At 36.8% G+C, this 18266-nt stretch overlaps 1 protein-coding gene across 1 annotated transcript; it reads right to left on the minus strand.

Annotated features, from left to right (window-relative positions):
- Positions 1-534: 534 nt before the first annotated feature.
- adgrg1 (adhesion G protein-coupled receptor G1) lies at positions 535-17402 on the minus strand. Its single transcript, XM_033984163.2, has 15 exons — positions 17035-17402; positions 8048-8117; positions 7104-7366; positions 6537-6723; positions 5949-5997; positions 5600-5687; positions 4365-4487; positions 4163-4279; positions 3815-3857; positions 3540-3646; positions 3337-3452; positions 2995-3254; positions 2823-2919; positions 2473-2747; positions 535-1659 (listed from the first exon to the last, which is right to left on the minus strand). The coding sequence occupies exons 2-15, from the start codon at positions 8109-8111 to the stop codon at positions 1532-1534; spliced, it is 1917 nt and encodes a 638-aa protein (XP_033840054.1). The 5' UTR covers positions 8112-8117; positions 17035-17402; the 3' UTR covers positions 535-1531.
- Between the last annotated feature and the right edge of the window lie 864 nt (positions 17403-18266).

The following is an 18266-nucleotide window of genomic DNA, read 5'->3' on the forward strand; positions in this document are numbered from 1 at the left end:
GGTAAAGCAAACAGCAGCTGACATTTACTTTCTAATGCTTACATATAGGCTAGTTATTAGTTATCATCCATTACACCTATTGATCTATTAGCAAAGTTGATAAGAGAAAGTACATAATAGATTTTTCCAAATTCGACCATAGTGAGTTCAATATTTATTTTTGTTGGCGTGGCCATAAAGATGTCACTGGGCAGACTTCCAAATAACCTCATGCTCTGAACATTTTGCAATAGTGACAGTGGCACTGAGTGGACACTACAGGCTCCCTTCCCTAATGAGTGGCAGTCATGACACAGAGAGTTTCTGTGAGTGCTTGTGCTGCACTCTCACGTCACAAGAGCTGTGAAGAACACTCACATAATTAGAGCAGTCCCGTTAAGAGCACGGGCTACAGGGCAAGAGCCTCCTGCTGCCCTGCTCAACAACCACATGTGAACACTGACGTTAGGCAAATGAAATACCAAGAGTGGGACAAAAAGTCAAACAACATGCACCCCATAATCAATATGGTGTTTAAATAATTTGTCAGCACATGCAAGAAGAGAGAAATGTTTTTCTTAATTTGAATGGCAAAATGGATAAAAAACGTTATGTAGTTGTAAACAAGAAATAACCCAAAGATGGATACAAAAGTGAATATTTTGGACATAAAGTCAGTTAACTAGTGATGTTTATTAGTAAATGTTTCTAAAGAAACAGTAGCACACAATAAAGGGTGCTCAAGACCATAAAGAGACTCCAGGATCTATTCACATCTCAAATAAAACAATCTAATCACATTGTGGTAAGACATGTCCAGCAAGATCAAGCTCTATAAAGATCAAAATAATGAATATCCTACTAAAAGAAAAATACTGCACAATTCTTAAGCTCACTCTTTGTAGGAGAAATAACAGCAAAGCCCTGTGAGAGGAAGCAGAGCAAGATAAGAAAATGACAGGAAAAACGCAATCATACTGTACCAGGGGCATTGAAACACAACTGTACTAGCTTAATTTATTAATTCTATATATACCCATAGTTGTAAAAGCTTTAGATGGAATGTACATATATTTACAAAACAATACAAAAGTGCCAAAATCACAGTATCTAACACTCACAATCTAGAATGCTCACAATATTTGTATCACAACTCTAAAGTGCTACTATACTGGCTAGTACAAAAAGCTTATCAAAAGTATGAAACTTCTGTTACATGACTTGTCTGACAAAAATGTTTCATCTAGTTAAAAAAAAAAAGTAAATATAATTTCTCTTTTACCATTATATACAGCAAACTTGAATATGTACAAGCTCCAGGCCTATACATAGTTCCTGAGTGTATTTCCTTCACTATCAAAGTGAAGATGAAATATTACAGCAGTAACAGTGTGATTCCAGTGATTCCAGCACATTTACAGAATATTACTGTCCATTGCATTGTCACCATGAATACTAACTAGCAGTACTATTTGATAATCTTCAGTGGCTGTGAGTCACGTTTCTGTTTACAAATATCTCTTATTCTGTGATGTGTACATATTTTGTCCATCTAACTCCTCTCCTGGGTCTGTAGCATGTGTTGTCTGGTAGAGCCTGTACTGCTGCTGCCCAAGACTGAGCCACCAGCCTGTTTCCTCATCCTGTCCAGCATGAAGAAGCGTAGCATTAGGAGGAAGCCTGCAAACAATAACAGTGTTCAGTATACTGAGTAAAGGTACCATCATGTAATCTTAAATGACTGGCCATAGCACACAGGTCTGCACAGTATTATGAACGGCAAAGGATTGGAAATGTTGAATTCATTACATCAAGTTCAGAAAAAAAAAAAGGATTTGTATAACCATGCAACTGTAATGCAACAGTGGGCATGATTAGAGTTGACCGTTTACCAACATTCTTTTGGAACACATTTGTATTTGTCACAAAGTTTCAAATACATCTAGTGTCCTTCAAAGAATACCAATCCCCCATTTAGTGGAAAAAATCACATTCTTAATGGTTTAAATTTAGGACAGGGAATCATTTTTATTTATTTATTTTGGACAGCTAAATTTATTCCCTGTAACCTTTGTGTGGTCACATTTCACAAACTCATGAGAATCAGTCTTGTCCCACTCTGCGTTTGGGTTTGAACCACTGAATGACCAGTCCAATCACAGGGCAGCATTTTGGTGAAGTACCCACATAAACCAAAACAAACACGGCACTACCAACACACGTAAATAGGTACATTTTAGTAGAAACAAGTTTTTGTAATGCTTTCTGCATGTGGATCGTAAAGATGCCTTTGCCTTTCTATTATTTTGATTTAGCAAAAGTTTGGTTTCTTTGCTTGGTCCTCTGTTGGGACACTTTGTCCAATAAGACGGAAGAATTTCTGAAAAGAAAACTTTTTCCTGATTACTTTCAGGGAGAGCCAGGTTATCAAAGTTGTAAAAGTGAGTAACCTGTGTCAAATAAAACATGCACTGAAAAGTCAGAGAATCCAACCTTGAAATGAGTTGAGGATCGTGGAGACAAAGTGAATGAAGTCAGTGAATGGGCCGAAGTTCAGGAAGTTGAGAATCCAGGTGGTCCCAAAGAGGACGCTGAGGCCCCAGATACTGAAGAAGGCCACGCGGTTCTGCCTCCATTCGGCTCTGTTCCGAATCTCTCTGTAGACCAGGAATAGCATGACCAACCCGGAGCTCACCACGATGGCCAACAGTGTCAAGTTGATGACGTAGTGGGCCAGGAGCGCATTGTCGTTATCTGTCATCCAACACCTTCAAATGCACAAACATGAGAAATGTAAACACTCACTCAGCTGATGCCAAGATGCCATTCCTGATCTGGCTTACATTTTGTATGGATCAGAAACGTCAGTTTGGTAAATCTTCCTCACGCCATAAATATCTGGTATTATTGCCAAGACAATGACTGGAACAGCAGGTGCACCTATACAATATTAAGCATAAAAAAAATTAGGCACTGACTATTTTCCATCAGTATTTTTACAGTTTAAGTTCTTACCAAAACCAACCAGGTTCCAAATCCACGCTTTTGGGGTGGGGCTGAAAACCATCTGAACCAACCAGAAAGTATGAAAGATCTCGATTCCCATCCATATGAGAGAGCTAAGCAGAGCATAGTGAAGGGCTGGTCCCACCCAGACACACATGCTCTCACACACGTTGGCCAAAACCCCAGTGAAGAAGAAGAGAAGGTTGAGGAGGGCCAGAGACACCGCTAGGCCCATGTGAATTGGGATGGAAAGCTCTTTTGAACGGCGACTAAAAGAGTGAGGTAAACACATTAATTTTTCTGTATAATCAAGGTAATAGCATATGAAAATACATAAAAGTTACAGCTTACTTCTTCCTGCAAAGGTACACAATCAGAATAATGCAGCTGATAAAGGACACAGCACAGCCCAGAGATGTAATAACAGTCAGGGCCAGTAGATGGCGCACTGGTTTAGGTTCTAGTTGCTGTTGAGGATGATAAGATGGGTTTGAAATGAAATGTAAAAGCTATTTTTGCTATTAGCAATGCACTGTATTTTGTAAATGACTTACCACTAGGACGGTGAAGTAAGTCAGATGGTTGCAGTGGCACTCTGTCTGTTTTTCTCCTTTCACTTGTGTTTGACAGCCTTCGTCCAGCCAGTTCACCTTTAGAGGGTCTAAGGAAAGAACCTAATGTTTACTATAAGAGTATTATGTTTAGTTTTTGTGTAGTTTATTTGTTTATTTATCAGCAACAATGCACATAAAAACACAAAAGAGTCTGTGGTTATGGCAAAATGGCAATTTGATGTTTAAGTGACTTAAGTGAATCACTGAAAACATACCTTTTCTGGTATCCCAGGAAACACATTTTCTTGAATGAGTTTTCTAAAAAAGAAACAAAGATGTTTCACTTTGTACATTCCATAAAAGTTAATCAGTTCAGTTTTAAAGGCATTTTTCAAATAGGATATTCAAATAAAACTGTATTTTTGAGAGGGCTTCAGATTCATCTGTACTTGAAGTCAACTCTACTTTGACAAGTGTGTTTGCTTGTATGTGTGTACACACAGTGGAATAAAACTTTTTCAGACGACACCACCACTAAAACCACCACCGTCTGCTCTGCTGTGTGCGCCAGATACCTTGTGCGATAAGTATGCATTTGAAATGTACTGGTTTCTTATACTTACATGGATCACATTGTGATGGAAACTTATTTTGATTGGCTCTGATAAATCTTTGATGATTTCATTGTCTATGGTAATGCTAACCACGTCAATGAGAATTTTGGCATTAGTTGGGGCCTCCTAAAATACAAAGAAAATATATTCTTACGATTACATAAAATATACTGATTACAAATACAGTTGGTTTTAAAGAAATCTACTATACCTGGAAAAGTGAGTTGTTTCTGAAGTAAGTGCAGACAACTTCATTATTAAATTTTGTTGCTTTCTTTAAAGCTGGGGGTAGATGGATTGAAGGAGTAGCCCCTTGCACAACACCTTGAGGAGGCTGTCAATTAAAAAAAATATTAACAATGAGTACAAGTACAAGATGTGCAACATAAGAAACTGTCAGTGTGTTATAACTGTGAAAAGTGCACCAGCATCAGGGGCAATGAGTAAAAGAGCAAACAGATTGGTACTTACACATACAAATGCATCTATTTAGGGAGAAAATGATGGTTTGTAACCCTTGTCAGTAAAGGGCTGGGATCAGAAAGCTTTCATGTGGTTAACCTTGCACCTATTTTCCCATCTAAACACTGACAATCCCCATTTAAAAACCCTTTAGTTACAATGAAACGGTTCTTAATCTATAGGCGGAGTTACAAGATTAGCTTCAGATTTTACTGGAGCATTCCTCAAACCTCTAAGCCTCCTGGGCTATATATTAGTTTACACAGAACATAATCAGGGATGGCTTATTGGTTGTTATTATTGGTGATATCAAAGAGTTTTCCCAGATATAGGTATCAGTTCAATATTGAAAATGTTGACGATATTTGTCACATATTTTTTCTGCTCTCCCCCAATCCCAGAACAAACTGCAAATGACACTTGGGTACACACAGAGTGGATTAGAGGAAAAAGAAGTGCAATTAGGCTAAAAATATGGCATTATGTTTACAATCATTCAACAATTTATTTTATATCCCCAATAAAGAGCGACAGTAGCTCGGTTGGTAGAGTGTTTGTTTAGTGATCCTAAGGTTGGTGGTTCAAATCCTGCTCTCGACATAAACATCACTGGTTGAGCGGTCAGATCCACTGATCCACAGGCGGTGTAATTCTAGGTCACACAGATGAATGCTGTTGTGTCCTTGGGCAAGACACTTAACGCACCTCAGTGTCTGCGCACACTGGTGTAAGAAGGGGTGAGTGGTTCCTTGTTGTAAAGCGCTTTGAGTACCATTTACCATAAATATATAATTTGTTTTTATTTTTAACCAAAGTTCATTTATGAAGTTTCCAATAGCATAACATAAATTTGTGGTCCTTACTTGGATTTTAAAAGCTTAATATCGGTATTGCACACATATTGTATATCAGTATCATCTAAAAAAAAAAAAAAAAGAAAAATCCATATTGGACCATCTCTATATGTAACATCCATAATCTTACAGATAAGGTCACGTTGTATCCAGTAACGCTGTCCTCCAGCTTCAATGCAGTACTTTGGGCACAAGGATTCTGAGTGTTTTCTTCCGGCCTGGATTGAAACACATCATAATCAAGTTAACAACTGTACTTTCACACAGCCCGTGCTAAACACACAGGGGTATTTCTGCACACCCTAAACCCAAACATAACTTCCTGTCTGCAGTCTCCCATTTTTTCACATCAAGTTTGATTATACAAAGCTTACAGTAATCTGGTCTCAGCAATCAAAACATAGACTGAATGGTATTTACTGACAACAATACCAGTAACTAAGGTAATTGCATTATCAAAATAAGAAATTGATATTTACATGTTGAGATGGGTTGATCCCTGGCTTGCTTGATCGCAAAATGTCTCTCCTGTAAAAAACAAAACAAAAAATAAATAAAAAAAACAAACAAAAACATGATGGAGAGGGAGGGGGGCAATTTTATTTGTAAGAAAATGGTTAAGGTATAATGTTCTTACTTCATCAAAACATACAGGAGATGTTCACAAATGTTTGATGATCTTTTATTATTAGTCTACATCTACATAGTCTCCAAAGCTAAAAGTACTCTTTACCATCTTGTGATATCATGTAGTGGTAGTTTTCAACTAAACAGCTATCTTTTACCTTTATTTCAGTAGCAATTAGCAGTTCGAGGGCTGAAATGATCCAAATGACTCCAGTAAAGAGATATGGAGTTTAAAAACACAGTATTACCACATGACATAATAATGTGAAACTGTGTTTTCCGTCTGAGAGAAGAACTCTGCCTAAATATGCAGGATTTGTGCGTTAACATGTGTGAATGAAACAAAACACATTTCCGGGAATTTTCTTGATGAGGGAACAACATTATAACATAGATCAGATAACAGCGTAATATGGGCCCTTCAAAAATTGTCTACTCACGGCAGTTGATGAAGCTTCCGTTAAATTCATAGGAGGCCCATGTTTTGTGACTGACCAAATCATTTCGCACGTGTCCCTCTGCAATGCCAAAGGTTGTCTCGTAGCTGTTTGCGCCGTGAGACAGGTACGTGCAGCAGTGGTCCTTCAGACTAGCAGGTGAGCACAGGGGAAGCACCTCTTTGCCAATCTATTTAATAAAAAAACATACAAAAAAAGAGTTAAACTAAAGTCACAATTGAGCGTAATTGCACTTTTGAGAAGACACATTTTTATAATGTGTTTATCGTGATGTATGCATGAGGTATATAGTGATCTGTACTTTTCTGGTCAATACAAGCTAATATTCCAGACCCACTTCTCCAAACTGTCAGCTGCTATCATGCTCTGAGTGAGCGACAGGCAGATGTAACCAATCAGAGGTCTTCATGGAAATTTTAATGCTTTACCTGGCATGTTCCACAGTATGGTCATCTTGCATTCTGCTAAATCCTGGTGTTCTTATTGCTCAAATGATCTTATCTTACGTATTTGTCATGTAAGTGTTTTTAATATTTCCTCGCACTGTACCTTTAACTTGAGCTGGTCCAGAAGGGGCTCCCAGTACACACAGAAATCAGTCCTCTCTTCAGTGGGCTTTATGTGTGTCAGTGGAACAGTGTCCAGGCTTGTGCACTGAGCTGTGATCTTCCCCATTACAGACAGTGCGGTCTGATTGGCTGAGACCACAATGCGATCACAACCCGTGGTTAGGTTCACATTCAGCCACAGAGGGCCCTTGCCATGGTGCCAGGTGCCGCAGAATTTCAAATTCCTGTCATCTTCACCTGATGCTAAGAAAGACAAAACAGTTGAAACAATCAATTAATGAGTTTAATTTAAGATTGGTCCAAGCTATAGTAAATTTGTTCAGGGACTTTAAGGGGTGTAGTCCTCAGTGGTTTAGTAGTTGATTAATCAGTGGCTGGTGTCTTTTCATTAGTGAATTATTATTATTTTATTGGTATTTATAAGCACAACACTAGAAAGGAGAATGCATGAAGTGAGTTAACTGGAGTTTTGAGAATAACTGGACAATTTAATCTGGCTTTTCACTTATGAAGATGCTGTTCACTAGTACTTCTCTCAGTATGTAATTGTGTTTCTGAGATCCCATTTTGAGAGCTTGAGCCACAATACACACTCCTTTTAGTCAATCAATAACGACTACAGCAACGTTTTGTACATTTTATTGCAGTCTGCACTTAAGAAACCAACTAGTGAACTTCTCCACTCTGAGATCTAAAATATATTTCAATGCTTATTTTCAATTATTATCAACAGCTTTTTCAAAGAGTCCTGATTATTGCTCTGATGTAAACTCGGCATCCTGTCTGGGTTTGTGGTACAGTCTCTAAAAGTTCAATGAACAAGTGAAACTGCACTGGTGGCCAATAAACCAGCTTTGTCTGCAATAATGCAACATACTTGTCTACACATTTTTACTTACACAGACAAAGATATAGAATATATACCTGAAGAAGTGACGAAAGCGACAATGAGAACTGTGCACAGAGTCCAGGTCAATCTGGGCTCCATTGGTGACTGTAAAAGAAAAAACATGACATAAGTTATAGTTATATTCAATTAATCCAAATTTAATCATGATCCTTTCCAAACGTACATTATCTTATAATAAAAACAAAAAATTTAACTTTGTTGTGAATGAAATGGGTGCTTGTTCTGCCCTAAATCCTAAAACCATGCCTAGACAATGTCTTTTTAAAACATAAATTACATATTATTTTAAAAAATGACCATAGATCTAGAAGTCTTCCTCTGCAGGTTAACTTTTGGCAGTATTTTTTTTTTAAATAGTGTGTGTAATCCCTCCTTTGTTCAGGTGTCCATGGTAGAAAAGGTTTCAAACTTTGTAATCTGGACAATGTTTTTTAAATATTACAACTGCCATATATTAACTGTTAATTATTTTCATATCTTAAAAATCAGCGATCCAGATGACTGCCTTTCAAACCTTTTCAGTCAGTATGATTCAAATGATCATGATCATCAATGATAATCATTTTGGTAATCAAAAGACAAACTATGATTATAAGACATTCAAAAATAAGTTGGTTAATTCATGGTCAATTTTTCCCCTCGATGATTTTACTCTCATCCCTCTCATTTTTTTCTTCTGTAATTACAGCCATACCAACAGTATATAACAAACATTCCTTCAACTACAGACATCCTACATCCACCTGCAGTCTGACTATGAGACAGTCAAAGGTTAACACAACGTTTTCATTATGATACTATTCTTATTGCAACGCCTCCATTGTTATCTATGGACCTCTTATCAACAAATAGTCAAGTCAGTTGAACGTCTGCGCGCACACACACATACACACCCCTACACACACACACACACACACACACACACACACACAAACCTCTTATCAATGGAACATTCTTCCTCTTTAACAGTTACACTCTAGCTCAGTGCACTGGTGTGTCAGATTGGGTTTGTTTAACACACAAAAGGAAACCAAAATATAGTTGGATAATGATCATATTTCAGTATTCAATATTATTGTACACCCAAATTCTTACTAAAAACTAAATAAATAGCCCAGGGTACAGTACCGTAATGTTTTCTTTTCATTAGGCTATAGTGCCACTGTAGAGTAAAATTCTTCCCCATGGTCTAAAAACAACCTGAATTACACAACAAAATCTTTTTTTTTTACTTTTATAACAATGCAATGAGCAACAAGATATACTATATGATTCTATATGATTCAAAAAGCCTGCTTAACTGTAACTTTCCTAGTGAAGGGTTCGCAATCTTGTCTCCATGGAGATGTTATTTTTTTCCTGGAATGTTCCACTGTCATTAAACTTTATAACAAGGAGACAAGCAGGCGATGTCAAGTTACAGGTCAGATCTGAGGACAGGCAACCATCATAGTAAGAAAGACATTTTCTTTGTAGATAAAAAAACAAAACACCTGTAACTGGATAAATGCAAGATACATTTAATGACATAATGTGTGGCAGTGTCTAGGCAAAGTATTATCATTATCACTGACGTGCACTGCCCTCCACCAGAAGTTACACAGTAGAGCTTAAAATTTGAAATATAAGCATTGTACTTCACATATATAGACATGTGTACTTCACAAATTGTATGAGAGAAAATTATTCATATTAAAATGATTTGTGCAGCCATAGTCTGAACATAATCTATGGGAAACACTGCCAATATAAATGTTTTTTTTTTTTAAAGATAACCTTGAGATGAGAGTTCACTTCAAGACCTACAAATGAACCGACTGCAGTATTGTGCTTTAGAGCAAGCGTATACAGTGAGAACAAAGCTTTTCACTTGACTAAAGCTACTGTACAGCCTATATGACAAAAAGAGATGGAGGGGAGATAGTTGTGGTTATCCGTATCACCGTGCAACAGACAGGAATTGACAAAACCTCAGACTGTGCACAAAGGTGAGATAAGAAACAACAACACGTGACAGAAGACAACATTGACACAGACCTCAAAACAACTGCATAATCTTTCATCTGTCTCTAATTTAACTTTCTCACCATAACATTTATCCATTAAATATCCTATATTACACAAAATGAATTGGTGCTTTAAGCCATGTTATAATGGTGTTACATAATCAAAAACATATCTGAAGATGCGTTTTGTTTCATTTATCCATGTTTGAGTAATTCTTCACTATTGTCCGTTTACATCTCCAAAGCTCAAAATGCTCTGTTCCACGCTGTGATGTCATCAAGGGGTAGTTTTCAAGTTAACAGCTGCCCTTTACCTAGAAAAGGTGGACACACTGGAACACTTCTTGTATTACCACAGGACATCACAAAGGTGGAACAAAGTGTTTTTGGAGTTTGTGTATTAAACATGTGTGAATGAAACAAAAACACAACTCCAGGAATGTTTTTCATGAGGAAACAACATTATAACGTAGATCATAAAATAACATAATATAAACCCTTTAAGTGTCAAGCCTTTGTCAATGTGTCCAACGAATACAAAAACAACATTTTGTTATTTTCTTACTTTGTGTTTGAATTGTGCTATACAAATTAACTTGCCGTACCTATGTAGAAATTGATAATATCACAATTGAAGTTTCAGTATATCATAACTAAAATAATAAAGATGATTAAAAGTAAAAACAAACAAACAAACATGCTTTTCAGTGTAATCTTAGAAATAAAGATAGTGATAATAGTGATATTTCAGCCCTTTTGCAGCCTATTCACATTTTTATCAATACTTGAACTTCAACAAAGACATTTAATAGACACATTTTAGCACATTCTAGATGGATTACCAAAATATTGTCAGTATATATTGTAGTATATTCCCAAAAATATATTGAGATTTGTTTTTCCTAATATTGCCCAGCCATATCTAAGAATCCTGTATCATTAGATCTCTATAAAACAATGTCTTTCCAAATCTGATAATGATTAATTAAAAGATTGTCCTATTAATTTATTACAACATTCAGCCACTATAAAATATAAATGAAATAGAGGGGCAGGATACGCAGCAAACTTCTTTTTTTCAAACACATGACTACTTTTGTGGTTTTGACACTTCCCTTTCAAAGAAGATATATACAATGATAAACACTTTGGTAAAAAAAAAAAAAAGGTGTGAAACTGGGTGTTAACTGGGTGACAAAGAAACCCATTACATTATGCATTGCAGTTATAAATGTATAAAATGTAGAGCCTCCATAAGCACGAAAGATCTATGCTTTGTCCATGGTTAAAATGTAGAGAATTAAAAAGGCGCTTTACCTGTTTTTTTTCTTTCTTGTCTAACATGAAAAACAGAGCTACTTCATTTTAAATGGTCTGCGCTCATCCAAAAAGTTATGCCTCACTTACTCAAGCATTTCAAACATCCTAATTATTGTGATGAGTTTAGAATCACTTTTCACAACTCAGAGACCAGAGTGGAGTTTTGCAGTCACAATAAAGCTAATGACAACTAGCATGTTAGCACAATAAAACGCTCCATAATTACACGCAGACAGCAGGTAGAGGACTTATTTTGACCTCGAGCTGCTTATACAATGCATCTGTCCTGGGACAAGACAAAATTTGCTCAAATACACGAGGGAAAAAAAAATCACCTCACAAGACCTTTAAGTACAGAAGGATAGGGGTAAATCGGTTTAATCCAACAGCGCCCACATAGTTGTCAGAGGTGCATGGGAAGAGCATTGTGTTGGCCGCCTTACTGGTCTAGTACTGGAGGACAAGCACAGACTAGTTGAAATTGAGCTTAAATCTTCATGCTAAGAAAAAATTGTCAAAGTAGTGGTGGTGGATGAGGGTTATGAGGTTATTTGTATTACCATTATTTTAATAAACATGCTTAAAATATCCTTTGACACATAACTTTAGTCTAAAACTACCCAATTAAATATTGCAAAAAAGTTTGTTCATGGATACAGTTAGTTCACCTAATAGAGCTTGTGATCTACAATCAAAACCTGTATGTTGTTGGCAAAATGTGTGTTCAGAGATGCTTTAAGCTGTTGTGTCATTACTCATTTAATACACAGTAACGTCACAATACTTTTGAATTTGCAGGGTTTATAACTTAGCATCTTAAAATCTCCACTGGTTTAACATTAAGCCAGATAAACCAACACAATCCCAATCTCTAGAGAAAAGTAATGGAGAGTTGTGCTGACAATGCGGAAGATTATTGTGAAAAAATCAAACATTGCAATTCACCTTCGACACTGTCAAAGTAGCACACATGAAACCACGTTTCATGCCTGTTTCTGTAAGCATTCATTCTTTCTTCTTTTCTCTTAAACTAAACTACATTTAAAATCAGGCATTACTGCTTCTAAAATCATTCTACTGGAACCTCTATAAATCAATCAAGGGCGCCGAGTTTACCGAAAAAACTCCTTTGCTTTCTCACAACAACATCTCATCATTGACAACCCATCCCCATAGCAAACATGACAGTAATGTGACACATCCTTTACATAGAGAAGATCAAACATGGCATCTAAGTGTGCATCAGCGTTCACAGCCCCTGCCTTGACCACCACAGAAAAAGTGAGAAGGAGCGGAGTGTGTTTGCGAGGAAACAGTAATCTACTGTCACCCCACCCACCCGCAGACCACAAGGCACAAGAGATGCTCAGTGCCCTATAATGTCCTCTGTGTTTGCATCTGTCTGCATACATTAAAGTGTTCAACCCGTAGATATGCGGAAGGGATGAAAAGTAGCAGTGTCATTTAACACACAAATTAGTCAGCTACTGACCCCTCAATTTAAAAAGACCACTGGCTCATTGACAATTAGAAATGACTGAATCTTGTGCCATGGTTTTTGCCACGGTTCATCTTTCTTTTCCTAATATTACAATAAAGTACAGAACAAAGTGAAGACCTTAACTTCTTATTATAACTTTTACAGCAGAACAAATGCCATAAGCTTTGCCTTGATATGTCTGAATGCCCACTGCCAACAGTTGTCATTCTGCACCCAAATCCACTAAGTAATTGGAGTAGCACTGATCTATCTATATTTTTATCAGCAATAAACTGTAATCAAAAACCTTTATCGTGATGTGCCTGTTAATAGGTACACCCATAGAGATGTTAGTGCATTGCCTGGAAGGTTTCACAGTATGGTATTAAACTTATTCATCTGCATGGAGACAAGCAAGTGACGCCAGGCCAAAGTTACACGTCCCATCTGTGGAGAGTCAACCCCGTTCACAGTAAGAATGCATATTTTTGAAGACACTAGTTAACTAAATGCAAGATAGAATAGTTTAATGCCATAATCTGAGCATCTCTATGGAGACTAGCAAGTGACAAGCTCAGAAAAGTTCTACTAAGTTTTAGTATGTCTAAGCAAGCTGATGCTTTACACGGTTAAAAACTTTGCTTACTCTTGACTTGTGCGTTGTAAACTAATGCTGCTCCCACACCCACACTACTGTATTGTTCCTGCACGGCTGCTGGCATTAATAGTGCTCAAGAATTTCCCCTTTTCTTTCACTTCCTAGATCGAGTGAGCGTGTGCGTGAGAAAGGATAGCACTGGCTGCGATAGATCGAAAGAAAAACTTTATTAAAAGCTGATTCATGTAAACCTAACTTACCACTTATCACTTGACTGCATTTCCCACCCACGGTACACATTAGACCAAAAACACAATTGGCTGCGACAGAGAGACAGCCCTCATGACCTCCCAGACAGTTTTCCTGTAAATTTATGCATCTCTGCATCATCTGCAGGTATGAGTCAGCCTTTACTTTTATTATTCATGTTCACGAGTACGTCTGACGAGATGACATGTGACACTCCAAAACAATAAGTGGAAATAATGCAGCAAAGTGAAAGTAGACAAAGTAATACAAGTAAATTTGTGTAGTAATCATATCAGTCCCAGAGTTGAACAATATTAAAATTTCTAACTCTGTTTCAATATGAAGGGAACAAAAGTCAGTACTAGATACCTTTATTGCTGCCATAATATGAATGAATAAATGTTTTTAATACATACAAAATTATAGTAGTTACTCAAGTAATTCCATGCAGGGTTTTACTAGTTTTGATATAGATCCAAATCATTCTAAAACTATTCAGGAAAGGACCAATATTGTCCAAGTTACTTTTTTGAGTATTGATACATGTTCAAATAAGTATGTAGGATTAAAGAATTGTAGGATTTGTATTAATAATATCTCGGTATCACTGTTTTTGACAGCCCTACCTGCCATTTAGTGGGTACCTACCTGTTTACAAAGTCTTTTTACCATCATATCTTAAAAATGCGTTGTGACTTGTTCGGCATGATTACGAGTTGATCTCACACCATAAAACCTGCATGAAATTTGAATGAAGCAAATATGTTTGGCTGTTTTGTCCTTGGGGGGCTATACCTAAAAGTATTGCAGATTATGCAGGGAAAGAATGTGCAGGGAAGAGTACCTCGAGGGAACAAAAGGCTCTCTTTGTTGTCAGGCTTTTGAGCCGAAGTGACAGCCACCGTGAATGGAGGTTAAAGGTCGCTGTGTGGCTGATCCGAGATGTTTAAGAGACCTGGGTAAACAGACAAGCAGTAGACACCCACCCCTGAAAATTCAGGGCAAATACTGTATCCAACCGCAAAATATGAAAGAAAGGTGTAGGATGATACACACCACATACAACATAATATGATGTAGGTTTACCGTGAGGGAAAATATTATAATGAAGCTTTAACCCAACACCTGCCTCACAAATGAGCCGTGACCCAGTTACAGTTTCCAGACATATTTTTAAATGTTCAAAAACATTCTTCAAAATGACTAATTAGATTTCAGTTTAACTCACAATTACCATTTTACAATCCTGCAACTAGGACAGAAACAAACAATACATTAAGTGCAAGTAATAATTTATTGAAATGATTGTGAGTAATTGCGTAGTTTTCTGAATTACACAGACTACAAAACATGCCATGAGAGAAGAGGGTTGATAGCTCAGACAGATAAGTAATTACCACAAAAAAACACAAGAAATGCATAACCCTTTTTTCTCAAGTGGTTCCTCCTTAGCTTCATCTCATACATCTCAATATCATATTTACAGGCTGTTTGCAACCTAAAGAACTAACCAATTTACCAGATTAATTCGCCAAAATAACTATTAGTTGCAGCCCTACTTGTAATATAGGATGATAATATTACAACATCCATATAACCCAAACTTGAGGAAGCCTGTTCAAGGTAGGTTTTGAACATTTTCATATCAAGCCAAGCCCTGGCGTCTCAAGATAATGTGTTGGAATTAAAACAAAATGGATAATTCCTATAACAACAGCTGTGTCTTTTTCCATAATACTTAAACATTTTTTTTACTACTCCAACATCTGCAACTATTTAATCAAGTTGATCAGTTCCGGTGTTGCCAGATTACAAAAAACATTTCCTTTTTCTATGAACCAATTCTACCATTTTCAAACCACAGGGTTTATGACAGACTAAAAATGAAATCTCCGTCTGGCAGTGTGTCAGCATTCAGTTGAGGTAATACTTTATTCTATATAATCGATTCAAGTTAGACAGCAATGCAAAATGCTCCGACGTTGCTAGGATAAAACAATTCTGGAGATTTAAATAAGACAACACAAAATAACACATGCGCCAAATAGTCTCGCCTTGCCTTGTGTTTCCCCCAATCTTGAATGCTCCTTTGTAACAATACAAGAACAAACTGGCATGCAATGGGTGCTGACAAGAAGATTTATAAAGGCCAAATTCACAAGCTGGGAGCTGCATTGGAGACCAATACACACATTATGTACCTTAAGGGCTTAACCACTAATGGCAAAAACCCACTAAGCATTAAGCAAGATATAAATGTAAAAGAATGACAAGTTGAATATCTCAAGTGAAAGCAGAAACAATTTGTACAGACCAAACAGCAAAAGTGGAATGCTCCCTAGGCTAAATGCATCGCTTAGAGACCTTGCATTCTTTGCAGCAGTACCATAGTGATGTTTCCATGTATTCTTTATCTATGTTTTCTTGTCCTCTGCAGGGGAAATTGGAGGAGCAGGTGGAATGCTGTGGATATGTCCTTCGGGGCTGTGAATAAATCAATAAAACAGCGCACACAAAGGCAAAATCCGGCATGTTATTAGTGCGAGATCACCCCAGCGTTCCATAGGTGAGGGTCTGGGGGCCTAGAGGGAGATTTCTATTGCTCATTATGAAAGATGGAAGCAGTTCAAAAGAGCAGAGGCTTTCCTAGTGAGTCATAGAGCAATGGTGCATTAGCATTTCAAGGTGCAATGTGCTTTTTAAATGTCATCTGGGTTTTCGTGCGATTTTACTAAGTTGTTGGGCATCAAAGAATGAAAATGAAATTGACAAATAAACTACAGGAAACCACATTACCATACTTGTGGCGCGAGGAAAAGCTTTCAAGTGATGCCTGATGCTACTCTCGAAACCATGCATCAAGACGTCCTGTTATATGCTGCGAATATGAGAGTCACAATAACAAATCAATGTTTTTCACTATTAAGGTATGGTAATAATAATATGGTAATAAAAAGGGATGTAGGTTACGAGACAGATATAGACAAAAACAAAACAAAAAACAAAACACTAGAATAAAATAAACATAATATAATAAAACATAATTAAAACATGCTATATACTAATGTGATTTAAAAGTTCATCTTGAGAATAATTAAATTCAAATTAAAAGAGTAATGTAATTTCCTGCAAAAGATTTAGGTTTTTGAATGAAGACCACAAGCAGCACGATATGAATTCGGTGATAAATTAATTTAGCAATAATAATAATAATAATAATAATAATAATAATAATAATTCGAGCATAATTTTATAAGTAATGAGAAATACGGTAGAAAAAGCACGAGCGCTCGAAGTTGCTGCGGTTACATTAGCTTATCAAAACTTTTAGCGATAGTGAACTCTTACCTTTAAGTCTTTGTATGCACTTGACTTTTCAGACGATTATAATTCTTCTCGTGCAAAACCTGCTCCAAAAAGATGCACACAAAAATGATTGCAAAGTGCCAACCACCTTGCTCGTAACCTCGTGTGATGGGGGGGGAAATAAGCGACCAATGAATCACCCAAAACCGACACGGGACGGTAAAAATGTAAGTAAAAAGTATAATAAAGGCACACTTTTCCCTCTCATTTGCAGGATACAATGTTTAAAAGGTTGGAGATGTTTAGACAAAGGACAGAAGTTGGACAGCGTTCAGCGCAGTCTCGGACCGTCTGAGTCTTTTCCAAAAACTGTCGCTGGACTCGCGCTCCGCTGTCGTCAAGTCCGCCATATTGGAAACAACATGACTTCCGGTTTTAGTCTTTCGTAAAAATCGAAAAAATATTATTGCTGGGAAAACTATTATTATAGAGGATACCTTGCCATATCTTAGCACAATAAGATAATTTAAGTATTAAGTATATAAGTATTACTATTTGCTCACAGGGTGGAATTTGGACAATTTTAAAATGTTTTAGGCTACCTACATATTTTATTTTGAAAGAAAACTATACTTTCTGTATGCTTGATGCTTTGAATTTTTTTTTTTTTTTTTTTTTTTTTTTAATTTTTTTTTTTTTAAATGAACCTGCTGTCAAACGTGCAAACGAATCAAACTAAAAATGATAAACCAATTAAGAAATTTAAGAAGTTAAAATTATGTTGACTTACTGCGCACTCCAACCAGTGAATTAATTTAATGTATTTAATTTCGCACCAGTTGTTAGGTAAAGTGCTATTAAGTATAAGTGTTAGTTATAATAGGAGGCCTATTATAACTCTTGTACAATGGGTTAATAATATATTGCACTAATACATTAATTTTAATAGATTGCCTGCATTGAACTGGCTTTGATGTAGTATGTAGCCACCAAACCACTGCGGTGTGTACTATTGACCAGTTAATATTTAACTCTGTCATTGTATTTACATGAAGATTTTCCATGCAGAGGGCAGAAGTTAACATCTTGAAGAATAGCTGTACTGCCAGTAAAATGGAAGAGGAGGAGGGGGTGTGTGGGGACCCAGACGGAAGTGTTTTGCACCTGGCCTAACCCCACGTTAAACTGATGTGGGTAAGCCTCGCACAAAAACAAAATCTACAGCTCAAAATACCCTAGAAAAGGTGCATGTGATAATTATTGCCTGTGATCAC

This window comes from Periophthalmus magnuspinnatus, chromosome 3 (assembly GCF_009829125.3).
Source record: "Periophthalmus magnuspinnatus isolate fPerMag1 chromosome 3, fPerMag1.2.pri, whole genome shotgun sequence".
Classification (NCBI taxonomy): domain Eukaryota; kingdom Metazoa; phylum Chordata; class Actinopteri; order Gobiiformes; family Gobiidae; genus Periophthalmus; species Periophthalmus magnuspinnatus.

Coding starts and splice junctions, on each gene's coding strand:
- adgrg1 (XM_033984163.2), bottom strand. CDS start 8,111: ATGGAGCCCAGATTGACCTGGACTCTGTGCACAGTTCTCATTGTCGCT. Junction 5,998..6,536: donor CGGAAGCTTCATCAACTGCC/GTGAGTAGACAA, acceptor TGTTTTTTACAG/GAGAGACATTTTGCGATCAA. Junction 4,280..4,364: donor GAAACAACTCACTTTTCCAG/GTATAGTAGATT, acceptor TTTGTATTTTAG/GAGGCCCCAACTAATGCCAA.